We start from the raw sequence: 19,548 nt of genomic DNA, 5'->3' as shown, positions 1-19,548 counted from the left end.
CGCGTGAACAAAACAAATATATTATTTTCATATAATATAGTATGTATATGTATAAATACTATATAGTAATAATAACGGCAATTTAGCATTTCAAAATTATTAATCCATTATAATATTAAATTAAAGGAACATCTGAAAAAATATATTAATCTGAAATTTATATTCATGTAGTATAAAATAGTATAAATGTGATGAAGAGTGCAGATATATAAGCATAAAACATAATGAAAATCTAACATTTAAAATTACCAATAGTTTTCATCTAATGAACTTAAAAATAATAATTTATTTAAGCGTTTGCCTGTAAGTCTGCTTCTATTTTCATTTTTAATAGCACCTGCTTTAGAAAATAAGCGTTCCGAAGGAACGGACGTAACAACAATGCTTAAATATTTCATGGCTACTGGATAAAGATTTGGATATGCATGGATCAAGGTTTGCCAATGTATAAATGGATCTTGATGACGGTCAATCACTGGCTGTTGTAAATACTGTTTTATATCTATGTTAATTCCATAACATTCATTTTCTACATGTATATCTTGTGAAACTAGCTCGTCGTGAAACTGCCACAGATCATGTGCTATTTGTGCTGTTTTTAATTGACATTTATCAAGTTTTTTAATTTCTCTAGAAGTACATGATTTGAGAATTTTATCTATTTGAGTTATTGTGGTAGTAGCTGTTGACGCATGCTCAAAATGCAGTCGTTTAAATCTTGGATCTAATATAGTCGATATAGATAATATTAAGTTTTTCTCGTGATCCTGAAATCTACATTCTATTGCTTTCAGCAATTTAATTTTTAGACTTGATCCTATTTCAGTCTCAGCAGTACGTTTTTGTAAAGATAATTTTAAACATCTTATCAGTGGAATAACTAGACTACTTGTGCAATAGGTTTCACCACTTACTTCTCTTATAGCCTTTTCAATTGGTTGCAAAAACTGTATAGCATCTTCCAATATTTGCAATTCTTCTCGATTTAACATGTCAGGTATATTAGGGCATTTCAGACTAATGGGATAAACGTAATCTTTTAATATTAAAAAACGCTCTAACATATAATAAGTTGAATTCCATCTTGTCGGAACATCTTGTTTAAATTTTAGAGCGGTATCTTCAGTTTTACCATCTCGAACCTGCAGCCTTATTAATTCGTCCGATACAGAGGTGCTTCTTTTAGTTAGAGTAACAATGGCTTTAACCTTAGCTATAATATTTTGTAAAGAAGGTATCTCTTTCAAGGCATCTGGCACAATATGCGAAAATAAATGTGCAATGCATGATAAATGTTTCTGTGGTCCAAATAATAAAATTGCAGCTTTTTTTATATTTGCTCCGTTATCGGTTATGATTGTATTAATTCTTTCATGACATATTTTAAACGAATCTAAATTAGCTTTTATAATTTCTACAAGATAGTCAGATGTATGGCTTTCTTCTAAAGGGCTTGCACATAAAGTCCCATTTTTCATTTCATTTTTAGTAGTATCTAAGTAGTGTATTGTTAACGATAAATAACTTTTATTAGAGATATCACTCCAAATATCACAAGTTAAAGTGATATTCATAACTTCAGACATATTATCTATGAATCTTTCTTTCTTCTGTTCATATGTAAAGTCTAATAAATTAGTTATCGTTTTTCTGCTAGGTACTTTATATAGCGGAACAACAGATTTCATCAAGGAACGAAAACCTTTTTTCTCCACGATATTTATGGGACAATAGTCTACCAAAATCATATACATAATCTTATTAGTAATTGTTTCAGTAGTAGAACCTCCTTCTGAAAAAGATGAAATATAAATTATATAAATAAATGGATTTAAATTTAAGAAATAACTCACTTGAAAATGAATTTATCTTTTCAAATGCACTAGTAATTTGTTCGTCGAACTTGGGTTTCGTCTAAAATATAAATAAATAATATTTTACAAAGAAACTAAACGTAATTTAAAATATGCGTTTGTAATATTCTACACTTTCTGAACTTACATTAACTGTATTTGACAGACCACTTTTGCAATTAGTAACATTAGTAGAAGTACAACTTTGTTCATCATTTTTCTCTACGCTATACTGAATAGGATGCTTTCTACTCAAATGTTGAGATAAATTTGTTGTGTTACCACCAGATTTATAAATATTGCTACATATTTGGCAACGAGCTTTGTGATTATTAATCTTTTTAAAATATTTCCATACGGGACTTCCTTTAATTTTGTATGTACTAGTGGATGAAGATCTAAAGTATAAATATTATTAGATACAAAATATTAAAGCCAGTACACTATATAATATACTATTCTTTAATAAACAAACTTACTACTAATAGAAATTTCTATAAAATGATAGAAAATAAAATAAATATTATTACTTACATATTATTATTATTAAGATTTTCATTTTTATTATTAGTATTTAAATCATTTGCTAAATCTTTAACATTTGCATTATTATTATTAGCTTCATCCTCGTAAATAGGTTTAAAATCCACACCATCAAGAGAAAAATAAATGATGGTAATTTTTTCATTTGCAAGCTTCACTTTCCCATCTTTAACAAGTTTCAATATATAGTTAGTAGCATTTTCAGGTGAATCTATAAAAAAAATTAGTTATTAGAACATAATTTTCTATTGATTATGTATCTGATACCTGAAACTGTACATACGTTTCAGTTTTATGTAAGTTGAAAATTCCAAGTCTGCAATTGTTAACGGGTTGTCATTATTTATTTGAAAATAAACCGAAAATTTTCTTTCAGCAGTTTTTACTAAAATATTAAAGAAAAATTTTGCTTTTAGGTTATTTATACAGGGTTTTTAAGTTGAACTTTATTACAGATTAAAGTAATAATATCTGAAATACATTTGTTTTCCATTTCTATTCTGTGGAAATAATTAAATACAAAAATACTTACAAGTTGTTGATGTAATCATTATTACAAATTAATATATACGTAGCCAGGCTCTGTACTGCTACATAGTCGATTTTCAAAAAAATATAATGGCCAAGTCAATGTATAGTTAACGAATTTAAAAATCACTTATCTATAATTTATGTGACGTGTATTATACATTTTGCTGCTAGGAGCCATTACGCTCCGCTTCACAAAACATCGAAGAGAAGGTATCTAAAAATCGATGTAAAGTCGATAATTCGGATTTAAAAAAATCGATTTTAAATAATCAATTTTGCAAAAAAATACATCGATTTTTCCATAATCGGCGATACATCGCCCATCACTAGTACTTAGAGTGGTCTTGGTGTGGGACTTGGGGGGGGGGTACTTAGGGGGGTCTTGGGGGGGTACTTAGGGGGGTCTGGGAGGGGGACTTGGGGGGGGGGGTACTTAGGGGGGGTACTTTGCGGGGTTCTTGGGGGAACTTAGGGGGGTACTTAGGGGGGTCTTGGTGGGGACTTGGGGAGGGTACTTAGGGGGGTACTTAGGGGGTCTTGGGGGGGGGGGGTATTTAGGGGGGTACTTAGGGGGGTACTTAGGGGGGTCTTGGGGGGGTGGACTTAGGGTGGTACTTAAGGGGGTCTTGGGGGGGGTTGGGGGGGGTACTTAAGGGGGTACTTAGGGGGGTCTTGGGGTGGTACTTAGGGGGGTACTTAGGGGAGTCTTGAGGGGGTACTTAGGGGAGTACCTAGGGGGGACTTAGGGGGTCATGGGGGGGTACTTAGGTGGGTCTTGGGGTGGGACTTGGGGGGGGTACTTAGGAGGGTCTTGGGGGGGGGTATTTAGTGGGGTCTTGGGGGGGTTCTTAGGGGGATATTAAGGGGGGTACTTAGGGTGGTACTTAGGGGGGGTACTTAGGGGGGGTACTTAGATGGGTACTTAGGGGGGTCTTGGGGGGCTACTTAGGGGGGGTACTTAGGGGGATCTTGGGGGGGGGGGGGTACTTAGGTAAGTACTTAGGGGGGCCTTGGGGGATGGGGACTTGGGGGGGGGGTGGTACTTAGGGTGGTACTTAGGGGGGCCTTGGGGTTGGGACTTGGGGGGGGGGGGTACTTAAGGGGGTACTTAAGGGGGTCTTGGGGGGGGGGACTTTGGTGGGTACTTAGGTGGGTACATAGGGGGGTACTTAGGGGGGTCTTGGGGGGGACTTGGGGGGGACTTGGGGGGGGGGGGTACTTAGGGGGGTCTTGGGGGGGTACATAGAGGGGTACTTAGAGGGGTCTTGGGGGGGTTCTTGGGGGGGTACTTAGGGTGGTCTTGGGGGGGGTACTTAGGGGAGCACTTAGGGGGTCTTGGGGGTGGGGAACTTGTGGGGGGTACTTAGGGGGGGTACTTAGGGGGGTAGTTAGGGGGGTCTTGGGGGGATACTTAGGGGGGTCTTAAGGGGGTACTTAGGGGAGTACTTAAGGGGGTCTTTGGGGGGGGGGGTTGTTTGGGGGGGTACTTAGTAGGGATGGGCGATGTTAGAAAAAAGTATCGATGTTTAATAAATCGACTTTTGAATAAATCGATAAAAAAGATCGATTATTCTTAAAAATAATCGATTTAAATCTATGTTTAAAATTTTATATTTTTCTGAATTATATATTGAATTATTATTATAAAACACTTAGGATAAACAGATAAAAATAAAATAAATAAAGAATTATTCATTAATTTTATTTACCATTATCATCGCGTGAACAAAACAAATATATTATTTTCATATAATATAGTATGTATATGTATAAATACTATATAGTAATAATAACGGCAATTTAGCATTTCAAAATTATGAATCCATTATAATATTAAATTAAAGGAACATCTGAAAAAATATATTAATCTGAAATTTATATTCATGTAGTATAAAATAGTATAAATGTGATGAAGAGTGCAGATATATAAGCATAAAACATAATGAAAATCTAACATTTAAAATTACCAATAGTTTTCATCTAATGAACTTAAAAATAATAATTTATTTAAGCGTTTGCCTGTAAGTCTGCTTCTATTTTCATTTTTAATAGCACCTGCTTTAGAAAATAAGCGTTCCGAAGGAACGGACGTAACAACAATGCTTAAATATTTCATGGCTACTGGATAAAGATTTGGATATGCATGGATCAAGGTTTGCCAATGTATAAATGGATCTTGATGACGGTCAATCACTGGCTGTTGTAAATACTGTTTTATATCTATGTTAATTCCATAACATTCATTTTCTACATGTATATCTTGTGAAACTAGCTCGTCGTGAAACTGCCACAGATCATGTGCTATTTGTGCTGTTTTTAATTGACATTTATCAAGTTTTTTAATTTCTCTAGAAGTACATGATTTGAGAATTTTATCTATTTGAGTTATTGTGGTAGTAGCTGTTGACGCATGCTCAAAATGCAGTCGTTTAAATCTTGGATCTAATATAGTCGATATAGATAATATTAAGTTTTTCTCGTGATCCTGAAATCTACATTCTATTGCTTTCAGCAATTTAATTTTTAGACTTGATCCTATTTCAGTCTCAGCAGTACGTTTTTGTAAAGATAATTTTAAACATCTTATCAGTGGAATAACTAGACTACTTGTGCAATAGGTTTCACCACTTACTTCTCTTATAGCCTTTTCAATTGGTTGCAAAAACTGTATAGCATCTTCCAATATTTGCAATTCTTCTCGATTTAACATGTCAGGTATATTAGGGCATTTCAGACTAATGGGATAAACGTAATCTTTTAATATTAAAAAACGCTCTAACATATAATAAGTTGAATTCCATCTTGTCGGAACATCTTGTTTAAATTTTAGAGCGGTATCTTCAGTTTTACCATCTCGAACCTGCAGCCTTATTAATTCGTCCGATACAGAGGTGCTTCTTTTAGTTAGAGTAACAATGGCTTTAACCTTAGCTATAATATTTTGTAAAGAAGGTATCTCTTTCAAGGCATCTGGCACAATATGCGAAAATAAATGTGCAATGCATGATAAATGTTTCTGTGGTCCAAATAATAAAATTGCAGCTTTTTTTATATTTGCTCCGTTATCGGTTATGATTGTATTAATTCTTTCATGACATATTTTAAACGAATCTAAATTAGCTTTTATAATTTCTACAAGATAGTCAGATGTATGGCTTTCTTCTAAAGGGCTTGCACATAAAGTCCCATTTTTCATTTCATTTTTAGTAGTATCTAAGTAGTGTATTGTTAACGATAAATAACTTTTATTAGAGATATCACTCCAAATATCACAAGTTAAAGTGATATTCATAACTTCAGACATATTATCTATGAATCTTTCTTTCTTCTGTTCATATGTAAAGTCTAATAAATTAGTTATCGTTTTTCTGCTAGGTACTTTATATAGCGGAACAACAGATTTCATCAAGGAACGAAAACCTTTTTTCTCCACGATATTTATGGGACAATAGTCTACCAAAATCATATACATAATCTTATTAGTAATTGTTTCAGTAGTAGAACCTCCTTCTGAAAAAGATGAAATATAAATTATATAAATAAATGGATTTAAATTTAAGAAATAACTCACTTGAAAATGAATTTATCTTTTCAAATGCACTAGTAATTTGTTCGTCGAACTTGGGTTTCGTCTAAAATATAAATAAATAATATTTTACAAAGAAACTAAACGTAATTTAAAATATGCGTTTGTAATATTCTACACTTTCTGAACTTACATTAACTGTATTTGACAGACCACTTTTGCAATTAGTAACATTAGTAGAAGTACAACTTTGTTCATCATTTTTCTCTACGCTATACTGAATAGGATGCTTTCTACTCAAATGTTGAGATAAATTTGTTGTGTTACCACCAGATTTATAAATATTGCTACATATTTGGCAACGAGCTTTGTGATTATTAATCTTTTTAAAATATTTCCATACGGGACTTCCTTTAATTTTGTATGTACTAGTGGATGAAGATCTAAAGTATAAATATTATTAGATACAAAATATTAAAGCCAGTACACTATATAATATACTATTCTTTAATAAACAAACTTACTACTAATAGAAATTTCTATAAAATGATAGAAAATAAAATAAATATTATTACTTACATATTATTATTATTAAGATTTTCATTTTTATTATTAGTATTTAAATCATTTGCTAAATCTTTAACATTTGCATTATTATTATTAGCTTCATCCTCGTAAATAGGTTTAAAATCCACACCATCAAGAGAAAAATAAATGATGGTAATTTTTTCATTTGCAAGCTTCACTTTCCCATCTTTAACAAGTTTCAATATATAGTTAGTAGCATTTTCAGGTGAATCTATAAAAAAAATTAGTTATTAGAACATAATTTTCTATTGATTATGTATCTGATACCTGAAACTGTACATACGTTTCAGTTTTATGTAAGTTGAAAATTCCAAGTCTGCAATTGTTAACGGGTTGTCATTATTTATTTGAAAATAAACCGAAAATTTTCTTTCAGCAGTTTTTACTAAAATATTAAAGAAAAATTTTGCTTTTAGGTTATTTATACAGGGTTTTTAAGTTGAACTTTATTACAGATTAAAGTAATAATATCTGAAATACATTTGTTTTCCATTTCTATTCTGTGGAAATAATTAAATACAAAAATACTTACAAGTTGTTGATGTAATCATTATTACAAATTAATATATACGTAGCCAGGCTCTGTACTGCTACATAGTCGATTTTCAAAAAAATATAATGGCCAAGTCAATGTATAGTTAACGAATTTAAAAATCACTTATCTATAATTTATGTGACGTGTATTATACATTTTGCTGCTAGGAGCCATTACGCTCCGCTTCACAAAACATCGAAGAGAAGGTATCTAAAAATCGATGTAAAGTCGATTAATCGGATTTAAAAAAATCGATTTTAAATAATCAATTTTGCAAAAAAATACATCGATTTTTCCATAATCGGCGATACATCGCCCATCACTAGTACTCAGAGTGGTCTTGGTGTGGGACTTGGGGGGGGGGGTACTTAGGGGGGTCTTGGGGGGGTACTTAGGGGGGTCTGGGAGGGGGACTTGGGGGGGGGGGGGTACTTAGGGGGGTACTTTGCGGGGTTCTTGGGGGAACTTAGGGGGGTACTAAGGGGGTTCTTGGGGGGGGCGTCTAGGGGGGTACATAGGGGGGTCTTGTGGGGGGGAACTTAGGGGGGTACTAAAGGGGGTCTTAGGGGGGTTCTTAGGGGGGGTACATAGGGGGGTCTTGGGGTGGGACTTGGGGGGGGGGGGTACTTAGGGGGGGTACTTAGGAGGGTCTTGGGGGGGTACTTAGGGGGGTACTTAGGGTGGTCTTGGAGGAACTTAGGGGGGTACTTAGGGGGGTCTTGGGGGGGGTACTTAGGGGGGTACTTAGTGGGGTCTTGTGGGGGAGGGGGGTTGGGGTGGGGGGTACTTAGGGGGGTACTTAGATGGGTACTTAGGGTGGTCTTGGGGGGGTACTTAGGGGGGTACTTAGGGGGTTCTTGGGGGGGGGGGTACTTAGGTAAGTACTTTGGGGGGCCTTGGGGGATGGGGACTTGGGGGGGGGGGTGGTACTTAGGGTGGTACTTAGGGGGGCCTTGGGGTTGGGACTTGGGGGGGGGGGGTACTTAAGGGGGTACTTAGGGGGGTCTTGGGGGTGGGGGACTTGGGTGGGTACTTAGGTGGGTACATAGGGGGGTACTTAGGGGGGTCTTGGGGGGGACTTGGGGGTGATTTGGGGGGGGTACTTAGGGGGGTCTTGGGAGGGTTCTTGGGGGGGTACTTAGGAGGGTACATAGGGGAGTCTTAAGGGGGGACTTAAGGGGGGTAGTTAGGTGGGTCTTGGGGTGGGACTTGGGTGGGGTACTTAGGGGCGTACTTAGGGGGGTACTTAGGGGGTCTTTGGGGGGGGTAGGTACTTAGGGGGGTCTGGGAGGGGGACTTGGGGGGGGGGGTACTTAGGGGGGAACTTTGGGGGGTTCTTGGGGGAACTTAGGGGGGGTACTTAGGGGGGTCTTGGGGGGGGGGGGTACTTAGGGGGGTACTAAGGGGGTTCTTGGGGGGGGGGTCTAGGGGGGGTACATAGGGGGGTCTTGTGGGGGGGAACTTAGGGGGGTACTAAGGGGGGTCTTAGGGGGGTTCTTAGGGGGGTACATAGGGGGGTCTTGGGGTGGGACTTGGGGGGGGGGGTACTTAGGGGGGTACTTAGGAGGGTCTTGGGGGGGTACTTAGGGGGGTCTTGGGGGGGGTACATAGGGGGGTACTTAGGGGGTCTTGGGGGGGGGGTACTTAGGGGGGTACTTAGGGTGGTCTTGGAGGAACTTAGGGGGGTACTTAGGGGGGTCTTGGGGGGGGTACTTGGGGGGGGGGGTACTTAGGGGGGTACTTAGGGGGGACTTGGGGGGGGGGGGTACTTAGGGGGGGTACTAAGGGGGTTCTTGGGGGGGGGGGGGTCTAGGGGGGTACATAGGGGGGTCTTAAGGGGGTACTTAGGGGAGTACTTAAGGGGGGTCCTTTGGGGGGGGGGGGGGTTGTTTGGGGGGTACTTAGAGTGGTCTTGGTGTGGGACTTGGGGGGGGGGGTACTTAGGGGGGTCTTGGGGGGGTACTTAGGGAGGTACTTAGGGGGGTCTTTGAGGGGGTAGGTACTTAGGGGGGTCTGGGAGGGGGACTTGGGGGGGGGGGGTACTTAGGGGGGTACTTTGGGGGTTCTTGGGGGGGACTTGGGGGTGACTTGGGGGGGGGGGGGGTACTTAGGGGGGTCTTGGGAGGGTTCTTGGGGGGGTACTTAGGAGGGTACATAGGGGGGTCTTAAGGGGGACTTAAGGGGGTAGTTAGGTGGGTCTTGGGGTGGGACTTGGGGGGGGTACTTAGGGGGGTACTTAGGGGGGTACTTAGGGGGTCTTTGGGGGGGTAGGTACTTAGGGGGGTCTGGGAGGGGGACTTGGGGGGGGGCTACTTAGGGGGGTACTTTGGGGGGTTCTTGGGGGAACTTAGGGGGGGTACTTAGGGGGGTCTTGGGGGGGGGGTACTTAGGGGGGTACTAAGGGGGTTCTTGGGGGAACTTAGGGGGGTACTAAGGGGGTTCTTGGAGGGGTTCTTAGGGGGGTACATAGGGGGGTCTTGAGGGGGTCTTGGGGGGGTACTTAGGGGAGTACTTAGGGGGTCTTGGGGGGTGGGGGACTTGTGGGGGGTACTTAGGGGGGTCTTGGGGGTGGTACTTAGGGGGGTAGTTAGGGGGTCTTGGGGGGATACTTAGGGGGGTCTTGGGGGGGTACTTAGGGGAGTACTTAAGGGGGTCTTTGGGGGGGGGGGCTACTTTGGGGGGTACTTAGAGGGGTCTTGGTGTGGGACTTGGGAGGGGGTACTTAGGGGGGTCTTGGGGGGGTACTTAGGGGGGGTACTTAGGGGGTCTTGGGGGGGGGGTATTTTAGGGGGGTACTTAGGGGGGGTACTTAGGGGGGTCTTGGGGGGGTGGACTTAGGGTGGTACTTAAGGGGGGTCTTGGGGGGGGTTGGGGGGGGTACTTAAGGGGGTACTTAGGGGGGTCTTGGGGTGGTACTTAGGGGGGTACTTAGGGGAGTCTTGAGGGGGTACTTAGGGGAGTACCTAGGGGGGACTTAGGGGGGTCATGGGGGGGGTACTTAGGTGGGTCTTGGGGTGGGACTTGGGGGGGGTACTTAGGAGGGTCTTGGGGGGGTTACTTAGGGGGGTACTTAGTGGGGTCTTGTGGGGGAGGGGGGTTGGGGTGGGGGTACTTAGGGGGGGTACTTAGATGGGTACTTAGGGTGGTCTTGGGGGGGTACTTAGGGGGGTACTTAGGGGGTTCTTGGGGGGGGGGGTACTTAGGTAAGTACTTTGGGGGGCCTTGGGGGATGGGGACTTGGGGGGGGGTGGTACTTAGGGTGGTACTTAGGGGGGCCTTGGGGGTGGGGGGACTTGGGTGGGTACTTAGGTGGGTACATAGGGGGGTACTTAGGGGGGTCTTGGGGGGGACTTGGGGGTGATTTGGGGGGGGTACTTAGGGGGGTCTTGGAGGGTTCTTGGGGGGGTACTTAGGAGGGTACATAGGGGAGTCTTAAGGGGGGGACTTAAGGGGGGTAGTTAGGTGGGTCTTGGGGTGGGACTTGGGTGGGGTACTTAGGGGGGTACTTAGGGGGGTACTTAGGGGGTCTTTGGGGGGGGTAGGTACTTAGGGGGGTCTGGGAGGGGGACTTGGGGGGGGGGGTACTTAGGGGGGAACTTTGGGGGGTTCTTGGGGGAACTTAGGGGGGTACTTAGGGGGGTCTTGGGGGGGGGGGGTACTTAGGGGGGTACTAAGGGGGTTCTTGGGGGGGGGGTCTAGGGGGGTACATAGGGGGGTCTTGTGGGGGGGAACTTAGGGGGGTACTAAGGGGGGTCTTAGGGGGGTTCTTAGGGGGGTACATTGGGGGGTCTTGGGGTGGGACTTGGGGGGGGGGGTACTTAGGGGGGTACTTAGGAGGGTCTTGGGGGGGTACTTAGGTGGGTCTTGGGGGGGTACATAGGGGGGTACTTAGGGGGTCTTGGGGGGGGGGGGTACTTAGGGGGGTACTTAGGGTGGTCTTGGAGGAACTTAGGGGGGGTACTTAGGGGGGTCTTGGGGGGGGTACTTGGGGGGGGGTACTTAGGGGGGACTTGGGGGGGGGGGGTACTTAGGGGGGTACTAAGGGGGTTCTTGGGGGGGGGGGTCTAGGGGGTACAAAGGGGGGTCTTAAGGGGGTACTTAGGGGAGTACTTAAGGGGGTCTTTGGGGGGGGGGGTTGTTTGGGGGGTACTTAGAGTGGTCTTGGTGTGGGACTTGGGGGGGGGGGGTACTTAGGGGGGTCTTGGGGGGGTACTTAGGGAGGTACTTAGGGGGTCTTTGAGGGGGTAGGTACTTAGGGGGGTCTGGGAGGGGGACTTGGGGGGGGGGTACTTAGGGGGGTCTTGGGAGGGTTCTTGGGGGGGTACTTAGGAGGGTACATAGGGGGGTCTTAAGGGGGACTTAAGGGGGGTAGTTAGGTGGGTCTTGGGGTGGGACTTGGGGGGGGTACTTAGGGGGGTACTTAGGGGGGTACTTAGGGGGGGTAGGTACTTAGGGGGGGTCTGGGAGGGGGACTTGGGGGGGGGGGGTACTTAGGGGGGTCTTGGGGGGGGGGGGGTACTTAGGGTGGTACTAAGGGGGTTCTTGGGGGAACTTAGGGGGGGTACTAAGGGGGTTCTTGGGGGGGGTTCTTAGGGGGGTACATAGGGGGGTCTTGAGGGGGGTCTTGGGGGGGGTACTTAGGGGAGTACTTAGGGGGTCTTGGGGGTGGGGGGACTTGTGGGGGGTACTTAGGGGGGTCTTGGGGGTGGTACTTAGGGGGGGTAGTTAGGGGGGTCTTGGAGGGATACTTAGGGGGGTCTTAGGGGGGTACTTAGGGGAGTACTTAAGGGGGTCTTTGGGGGGGGGGGCTACTTTGGGGGGTACTTAGAGGGGTCTTGGTGTGGGACTTGGGAGGGGGTACTTAGGGGGGTCTTGGGGGGGTACTTAGGGGGGTACTTAGGGGGTCTTGGGGGGGGGTATTAGGGGGGGTACTTAGGGGGGTACTTAGGGGGGTCTTGGGGGGGTGGACTTAGGGTGGTACTTAAGGGGGGAGTCTTGGGGGGGGGTTGGGGGGGTACTTAAGGGGGTACTTAGGGGGGTCTTGGGGTGGTACTTAGGGGGGTACTTAGGGGAGGTACCTAGGGGGGACTTAGGGGGGTCATGGGGGGGGGGGTCATAGGAGGGTCTTGGGGGGGGTATTTAGTGGGGTCTTGGGGGGGTTCTTAGGGGGATATTAAGGGGGTACTTAGGGTGGTACTTAGGGGGGTACTTAGGGGGGTACTTAGATGGGTACTTAGGGGGGTCTTGGGGGGGTACTTAGGGGGGTACTTAGGGGGATCTTGGGGGGGGGGGTACTTAGGTAAGTACTTAGGGGGGCCTTGGGGGATGGGGACTTGGGGGGGGGTGGTACTTAGGGTGGTACTTAGGGGGCCTTGGGGTTGGGACTTGGGGGGGGGGGGGTACTTAAGGGGGTACTTAAGGGGGTCTTGGGGGGGGGGGGGACTTTGGTGGGTACTTAGGTGGGTACATAGGGGGGTACTTAGGGGGGTCTTGGGGGGGACTTGGGGGGGACTTGGGGGGGGGGTGGGTACTTAGGGGGGTCTTGGGGGGGGTACATAGAGGGGTACTTAGGGGGGTCTTGGGGGGGTTCTTGGGGGGGTACTTAGGGTGGTCTTGGGGGGGGTACTTAGGGGAGCACTTAGGGGGTCTTGGGGGTGGGGAACTTGTGGGGGGTACTTAGGGGGGTACTTAGGGGGGGTCTTGGGGGTGGTACTTAGGGGGTACTTAGGGGGGTAGTTAGGGGGGTCTTGGGGGGATACTTAGGGGGGTCTTAAGGGGTACTTAGGGGAGTATTTAAGGGGGTCTTTGGGGAGTACTTAGAGTGGTCTTGGTGTGGGACTTGGGGGGGGGGTACTTAGGGGGTCTTGGGGGGGTACTTAGGGGGGTCTGGGAGGGGGACTTGGGGGGGGGGGTACTTAGGGGGGTACTTTGCGGGGTTCTTGGGGGAACTTAGGGGGGTACTAAGGGGGTTCTTGGGGGGGGGGGTCTAGGGGGGTACATAGGGGGGTCTTGTGGGGGGGAACTTAGGGGGGTACTAAAGGGGGTCTTAGGGGGTTCTTAGGGGGGTACATAGGGGGGTCTTGGGGTGGGACTTGGGGGGGGGGGGTACTTAGGGGGGTACTTAGGAGGGTCTTGGGGGGGTACTTAGGGGGGTCTTGGGGGGGTACATAGGGGGGTACTTAGGGGGTCCTGGGGGGGGGTACTTAGGGGGGTACTTAGGGTGGTCTTGGAGGAACTTAGGGGGGTACTTAGGGGGGTCTTGGGGGGGGGTACTTAGGGGGGTACTTAGTGGGGTCTTGTGGGGGAGGGGGGATGGAGTGGGGGTACTTAGGGGGGTACTTAGATGGGTACTTAGGGGGGTCTTGGGGGGGTACTTAGGGGGGTACTTAGGGGGTTCTTGGGGGGGGGGGTACTTAGGTAAGTACTTTGGGGGGCCTTGGGGGATGGGGACTTGGGGGGGGGGGGTACTTAAGGGGGTACTTAGGGGGGTCTTGGGGGTGGGGGACTTGGGTGGGTACTTAGGTGGGTACATAGGGGGGTACTTAGGGGGGTCTTGGGGGGGACTTGGGGGTGACTTGGGGGGGGGTACTTAGGGGGGTCTTGGGAGGGTTCTTGGGGGGGTACTTAGGAGGGTACATAGGGGAGTCTTAAAGGGGGACTTAAGGGGGTAGTTAGGTGGGTCTTGGGGTGGGACTTGGGTGGGGTACTTAGGGGGGTACTTAGATGGGTACTTAGGGGGTCTTTGGGGGGGTAGGTACTTAGGGGGGTCTGGGAGGGGGACTTGGGGGGGGGGGGTACTTAGGGGGGAACTTTGGGGGGTTCTTGGGGGAACTTAGGGGGGTACTTAGGGGGGTCTTGGGGGGGGGGGGTACTTAGGGGGGTACTAAGGGGGTTCTTGGGGGGGGGGTCTAGGGGGGTACATAGGGGGGTCTTGTGGGGGGGAACTTAGGGGGGTACTAAGGGGGGTCTTAGGGGGGTTCTTAGGGGGGTACATAGGGGGGTCTTGGGGTGGGACTTGGGGGGGGGGGTACTTAGGGGGGTACTTAGGAGGGTCTTGGGGGGGTACTTAGGGGGGTCTTGGGGGGGTACATAGGGGGGTACTTAGGGGGTCTTGGGGGGGGGGGTACTTAGGGGGGTACTTAGGGTGGTCTTGGAGGAACTTAGGGGGGTACTTAGGGGGGGTATTGGGGGGGGTACTTGGGGGGGGGGGGTACTTAGGGGGGTACTTTGCGGGTTCTTGGGGGAACTTAGGGGGGTACTTAGGGGGGTCTTGTGGGGGGGAACTTAGGGGAGTACTAAAGGGGGTCTTAGGGGGATTCTTAGGGGGGTACATAGGGGGGTCTTGTGGGGGGGGAACTTAGGGGGGTACTAAGGGGGGTCTTAGGGGGGTTCTTAGGGGGGGTACATAGGGGGGTCTTGGGGTGGGACTTGGGGGGGGGGTACTTAGGGGGGTACTTAGGAGGGTCTTGGGGGGGTTCTTAGGGGGGTCTTGGGGGGGTACATAGGGGGGTACTTAGGGGGTCCTGGGGGGGGGTACTTAGGGGGGTACTTAGGGTGGTCTTGCAGGAACTTAGGGGGGTACTTAGGGGGGTCTTGGGGGGGGTGCTTAGGGGGGTATTTAGTGGGGTCTTGTGGGGGAGGGGGGTTGGGGTGGGGGTACTTAGGGGGGTACTTAGATGGGTACTTAGGGGGGTCTTGGGGGGTACTTAGGGGGGTACTTAGGGGGTTCTTGGGGGGGGGGGGGGTACTTAGGTAAGTACTTTGGGGGGCCTTGGGGGATGGGGACTTGGGGGGGGGGGTGGTACTTAGGGTGGTACTTAGGGGGGCCTTGGGGTTGGGACTTGGGGGGGGGTACTTAAGGGGGTACTTAGGGGGGTCTTGGGGGTGGGGGACTTGGGTGGGTACTTAGGTGGGTACATAGGGGGGTACTTAGGGGGTCTTGGGGGGGACTTGGGGGTGACTAGGGGGGGGGAGTACTTAGGGGGATCTTGGGAGGGTTCTTGGGGGGGTACTTAGGAGGGTACATAGGGGGGTCTTAAGGGGGGACTTAAGGGGGTAGTTAGGTGGGTCTTGGGGTGGGACTTGGGGGGGGTACTTAGGAGGGTCTTGGGGGGGGGGTATTTAGTGGTGTCTTGGGGGGGTACTTAGGGGCCTTGGGAGGGGAGGGTACTTAGGGGGGTACTTAGGGGAGTCTTGAGGGGGTTCTTGGGGGGGTACTTAGGGTGGTCTTGGGGGGGGGGGTACTTAGGAGGGTACTTAGGGGGGTCTTGGGGGGGGGTACTTAGGGGGGTACTTAGGGGGGTCATGGGGGGGTACTTAGGGGGGTATTTAGGGGGGTACTTAGTGTGGTCTTGAGGGGTCTTGGGGGGGTACTTAGGGGAGTACTTAGGGGGTCTTGGGGGTGGGGGACTTGTGGGGGGTACTTAGGGGGGTCTTGAGGGTGGTACTTAGGGGGGTAGTTAGGGGGGTCTTGGGGGGATACTTAGGGGGGTCTTGGGGGGGTACTTAGGGGAGTACTTAAGGGGGTCTTTGGGGGGGGGGTACTTTGGGGGGTACTTAGGGGGGTCTTGGGGGGGTACTTAGGGGGGTACTTAGGGGGGCCTTGGTGGGGGGGAACTTGTGGGTGGTACTTAGGGGGGTACTTAGGGGGTCTTGGGGGGTACTTAGAGGGGTACTTAGGGGGGTCTGCGTGGGGACTTGGGGAGGGTACTTAGGGGGGTACTTAGGGGGTCTTGGGGGGGGGGTATTTAGGGGGGTACTTAGGGGGGTCTTGGGGGGGTGGACTTAGGGTGGTACTTAAGGGGGTCTTGGGGGGGGTTGGGGGGGGTACTTAAGGGGGTACTTAGGGGGGTCTTGGGGTGGTACTTAGGGGGGTACTTAGGGGAGTCTTGAGGGGGTACTTAGGGGAGTACCTAGGGGGGACTTAGGGGGTCATGGGGGGGTACTTAGGGGGTGTTGGGATGGGTACACAGGGGGGTAAGGGGGGGGGTTCTTAGGGGGGTACTTAGGGTGGTACTTAGGGGGGTCTTGGGGGGGGGGTATTTACGGGGGTACTTAAGGTGGTCTTGGGGGAACTTAGGGGGGTACTTGGGGGGATCTTGGGGGTTGGGGGGTACTTAGGGGGGTACTTAGGGGGGTCTTGGGGGGGGTACTTAGGGGGGTATTTAGTGGGGTCTTGTGGGGGAGGGGGGTTGGGGTGGGGGTACTTAGGGGGGTACTTAGATGGGTACTTAGGGGGGTCTTGGGGGGGTACTTAGGGGGGTACTTAGGGGGTTCTTGGGGGGGGGGTACTTAGGTAAGTACTTTGGGGGGCCTTGGGGGATGGGGACTTGGGGGGGGGGTGGTACTTAGGGTGGTACTTAGGGGGGCCTTGGGGTTGGGACTTGGGGGGGGGTACTTAAGGGGGGTACTTAGGGGGGTCTTGGGGGTGGGGGACTTGGGTGGGTACTTAGGTGGGTACATAGGGGGGTACTTAGGGGGGTCTTGGGGGGGACTTGGGGGTGACTAGGGGGGGGGAGTACTTAGGGGGATCTTGGGAGGGTTCTTGGGGGGTACTTAGGAGGGTACATAGGGGGGTCTTAAGGGGGGACTTAAGGGGGTAGTTAGGTGGGTCTTGGGGTGGGACTTGGGGGGGGTACTTAGGAGGGTCTTGGGGGGGGGGGTATTTAGTGGTGTCTTGGGGGGGTACTTAGGGGCCTTGGGGGGGGAGGGTACTTAGGGGGGTACTTAGGGGAGTCTTGAGGGGGTTCTTGGGGGGGTACTTAGGGTGGTCTTGGGGGGGGTACTTAGGAGGGTACTTAGGGGGGTCTTGGGGGGGGGGTACTTAGGGGGGTACTTAGGGGGGTCATGGGGGGGTACTTAGGGGGGTATTTAGGGGGGTACTTAGTGTGGTCTTGAGGGGGTCTTGGGGGGGTACTTAGGGGAGTACTTAGGGGGTCTTGGGGGTGGGGGACTTGTGGGGGGTACTTAGGGGGGTCTTGAGGGTGGTACTTAGGGGGGTAGTTAGGGGGGTCTTGGGGGGATACTTAGGGGGGTCTTGGGGGGTTACTTAGGGGAGTACTTAAGGGGGTCTTTGGGGGGGGGGTACTTTGGGGGGTACTTAGGGGGGTACTTAGGGGGGTCTTGGGGGGGTACTTAGGGGGGTACTTAGGGGGGCCTTGGTGGGGGGGAACTTGTGGGTGGTACTTAGGGGGGTACTTAGGGGGTCTTGGGGGGGTACTTAGAGGGGTACTTAGGGGGGTCTGGGTGGGGACTTGGGGAGGGTACTTAGGGGGGTACTTAGGGGGTCTTGGGGGGGGGGTATTTAGGGGGTACTTAGGGGGGTACTTAGGGGGGTCTTGGGGGGGTGGACTTAGGGTGGTACTTAAGGGGGTCTTGGGGGGGGTACTTAAGGGGGTACTTAGGGGGGTCTTGGGGTGGTACTTAGGGGGGTACTTAGGGGAGTCTTGAGGGGGGTACTTAGGGGAGTACCTAGGGGGGACTTAGGGGGTCATGGGGGGGGTACTTAGGGGGTGTTGGGATGGGTACACAGGGGGGTAAGGGGGGGGTTCTTAGGGGGGTACTTAGGGTGGTACTTAGGGGGGTCTTGGGGGGGGGGTATTTACGGGGGTACTTAAGGTGGTCTTGGGGGAACTTAGGGGGGTACTTGGGGGGATCTTGGGGGTTGGGGGGTACTTAGGGGGGTACTTAGGGGGGTCTTGGGGGGGGGTACTTAGGGGGGTACTTAGGGGGGTCTTGGGGGGGGGGGGGGTACTTAGGGGGGTACTTAGGGGGGTCATGGGGGGGTACTTAGGGGGGTCATGGGGGGGTACTTAGGGGGGTACTTAGGGGAGTCTTGAGGGGTTCTTAGGGGGGTACTTAGTGTGGTCTTGAGGGGGTCTTGGGGGGGTAAATAGGGGAGTACTTAGGGGTTCTTGGGTGTGGGACTTGGGGGGGGTACTTAGGGGGGTCTTGGGGTTGGTACTTAGGGGGGTACTTAGGGGGGTAGTTAGGGGGGTCTTGGGGGGATACTTAGGGGGGGTCTTGGGGGGGTACTTAGGGGAGTACTTAAGGGGGTCTTTGGGGGGGGGGGTACTTAGGGGTGTACTTAGAGGGGTCTTGGTGTGGGACTTGGGGGGGGGGGTACTTAGGGTGGTCTTGGGGGGGTACTTAGGGGTGTACTTAGGGGGGTTTTGGGGGGGGGACTTGTGGGTGGTACTTAGGGGGGTACTTAGGGGGTCTTGGGGGGGGTGGTACTTAGGGTGGTCTTGGGAGGGGGACTTGGGGGGGGGGTACTTAAGGGGGTACTTTGGGGGGTTCTTGGGGGGGTACTTAACAGGGTACTTAGGGGGGTCTTGGGGGGGGTACTTAGGGGGGTACTAAGGGGGGTCTTGGGGGGGGGTCTAGGGGGTTACATAGGGGGGTCTTGTGGGGGGGAACTTAGGGGGGTACTTAGGGGGGTACTAAGGGTGGTCTTAGGGGGGTTCTTAGGGGGGTACATAGGGGGGTCTTGGGGTGGGACTTGGGGGGGGGGGTACTTAGGGGGGTACTTAGGAGGGTCTTGGGGGGGTACTTAGGGGGGTCTTGGGGGGGTACATAGGGGGGTACTTAGGGGGTCTTGGGGGGGGGGGTACTTTGGGGGGTACTTAGGGTGGTCTTGGAGGAACTTAGGGGGGTACTTAGGGGGGTACTTAGTGGGGTCTTGTGGGGGTGGGGTTACTTAAGGTGGTCTTGGGGGGGTACTTAGGGTGGTACTTAGGGGGGTACTTAGGGGGGGTACTTAGAGGGGTACTTAGGGGGGTCTTGCGGGGGTACTTAGGGGAGTACTTAGGGGGGTCTTGGGGGGGGTACTTAGGGGGGGTACTTAGGGGGGGTACTTAGGGGGGGTACTTAGGGGGGGTACTTAGGAGGGTCTCGGGGGGGTTATTTAGGGGTGTCTTGGGGGGGTATTTAGGGGGTACATAGGGTGGTCATGGGGGGGGGGGACTTAAGGG

The 19,548-nt window shown here is 49.9% G+C and overlaps 2 protein-coding genes across 2 annotated transcripts; both read right to left on the bottom strand.

Annotated features, from left to right (window-relative positions):
* Positions 1–249: 249 nt before the first annotated feature.
* On the bottom strand, positions 250–2,947 carry LOC136785366 (E3 SUMO-protein ligase ZBED1-like; the record flags this gene model as incomplete). Its single annotated transcript, XM_066746398.1, has 6 exons — positions 2,929–2,947; positions 2,680–2,781; positions 2,388–2,607; positions 2,002–2,251; positions 1,854–1,914; positions 250–1,792 (listed from the first exon to the last, which is right to left on the bottom strand). Coding segments are annotated over exons 1-6 (2,195 nt in total), but the record flags the coding sequence as incomplete, so codon positions are not given.
* Positions 2,948–4,890: 1,943 nt separating this feature from the next.
* LOC136785367 (E3 SUMO-protein ligase ZBED1-like) lies at positions 4,891–7,592 on the bottom strand. The gene is made up of 6 exons (XM_066746399.1): positions 7,574–7,592; positions 7,325–7,426; positions 7,033–7,252; positions 6,647–6,896; positions 6,499–6,559; positions 4,891–6,437 (listed from the first exon to the last, which is right to left on the bottom strand). The coding sequence occupies exons 1-6, from the start codon at positions 7,590–7,592 to the stop codon at positions 4,891–4,893; spliced, it is 2,199 nt and encodes a 732-aa protein (XP_066602496.1).
* Positions 7,593–19,548: the final 11,956 nt, after the last annotated feature.

This window comes from Prorops nasuta, unplaced genomic scaffold (assembly GCF_024137725.1).
Source record: "Prorops nasuta isolate Cenicafe-Biocafe unplaced genomic scaffold, Cenicafe_Pnas_1.2 PNAS00287, whole genome shotgun sequence".
Taxonomy (NCBI): domain Eukaryota; kingdom Metazoa; phylum Arthropoda; class Insecta; order Hymenoptera; family Bethylidae; genus Prorops; species Prorops nasuta.
Note: the sequence above shows the minus strand (reverse complement) of the source record. Positions and strands in the feature narration are given on the sequence as shown.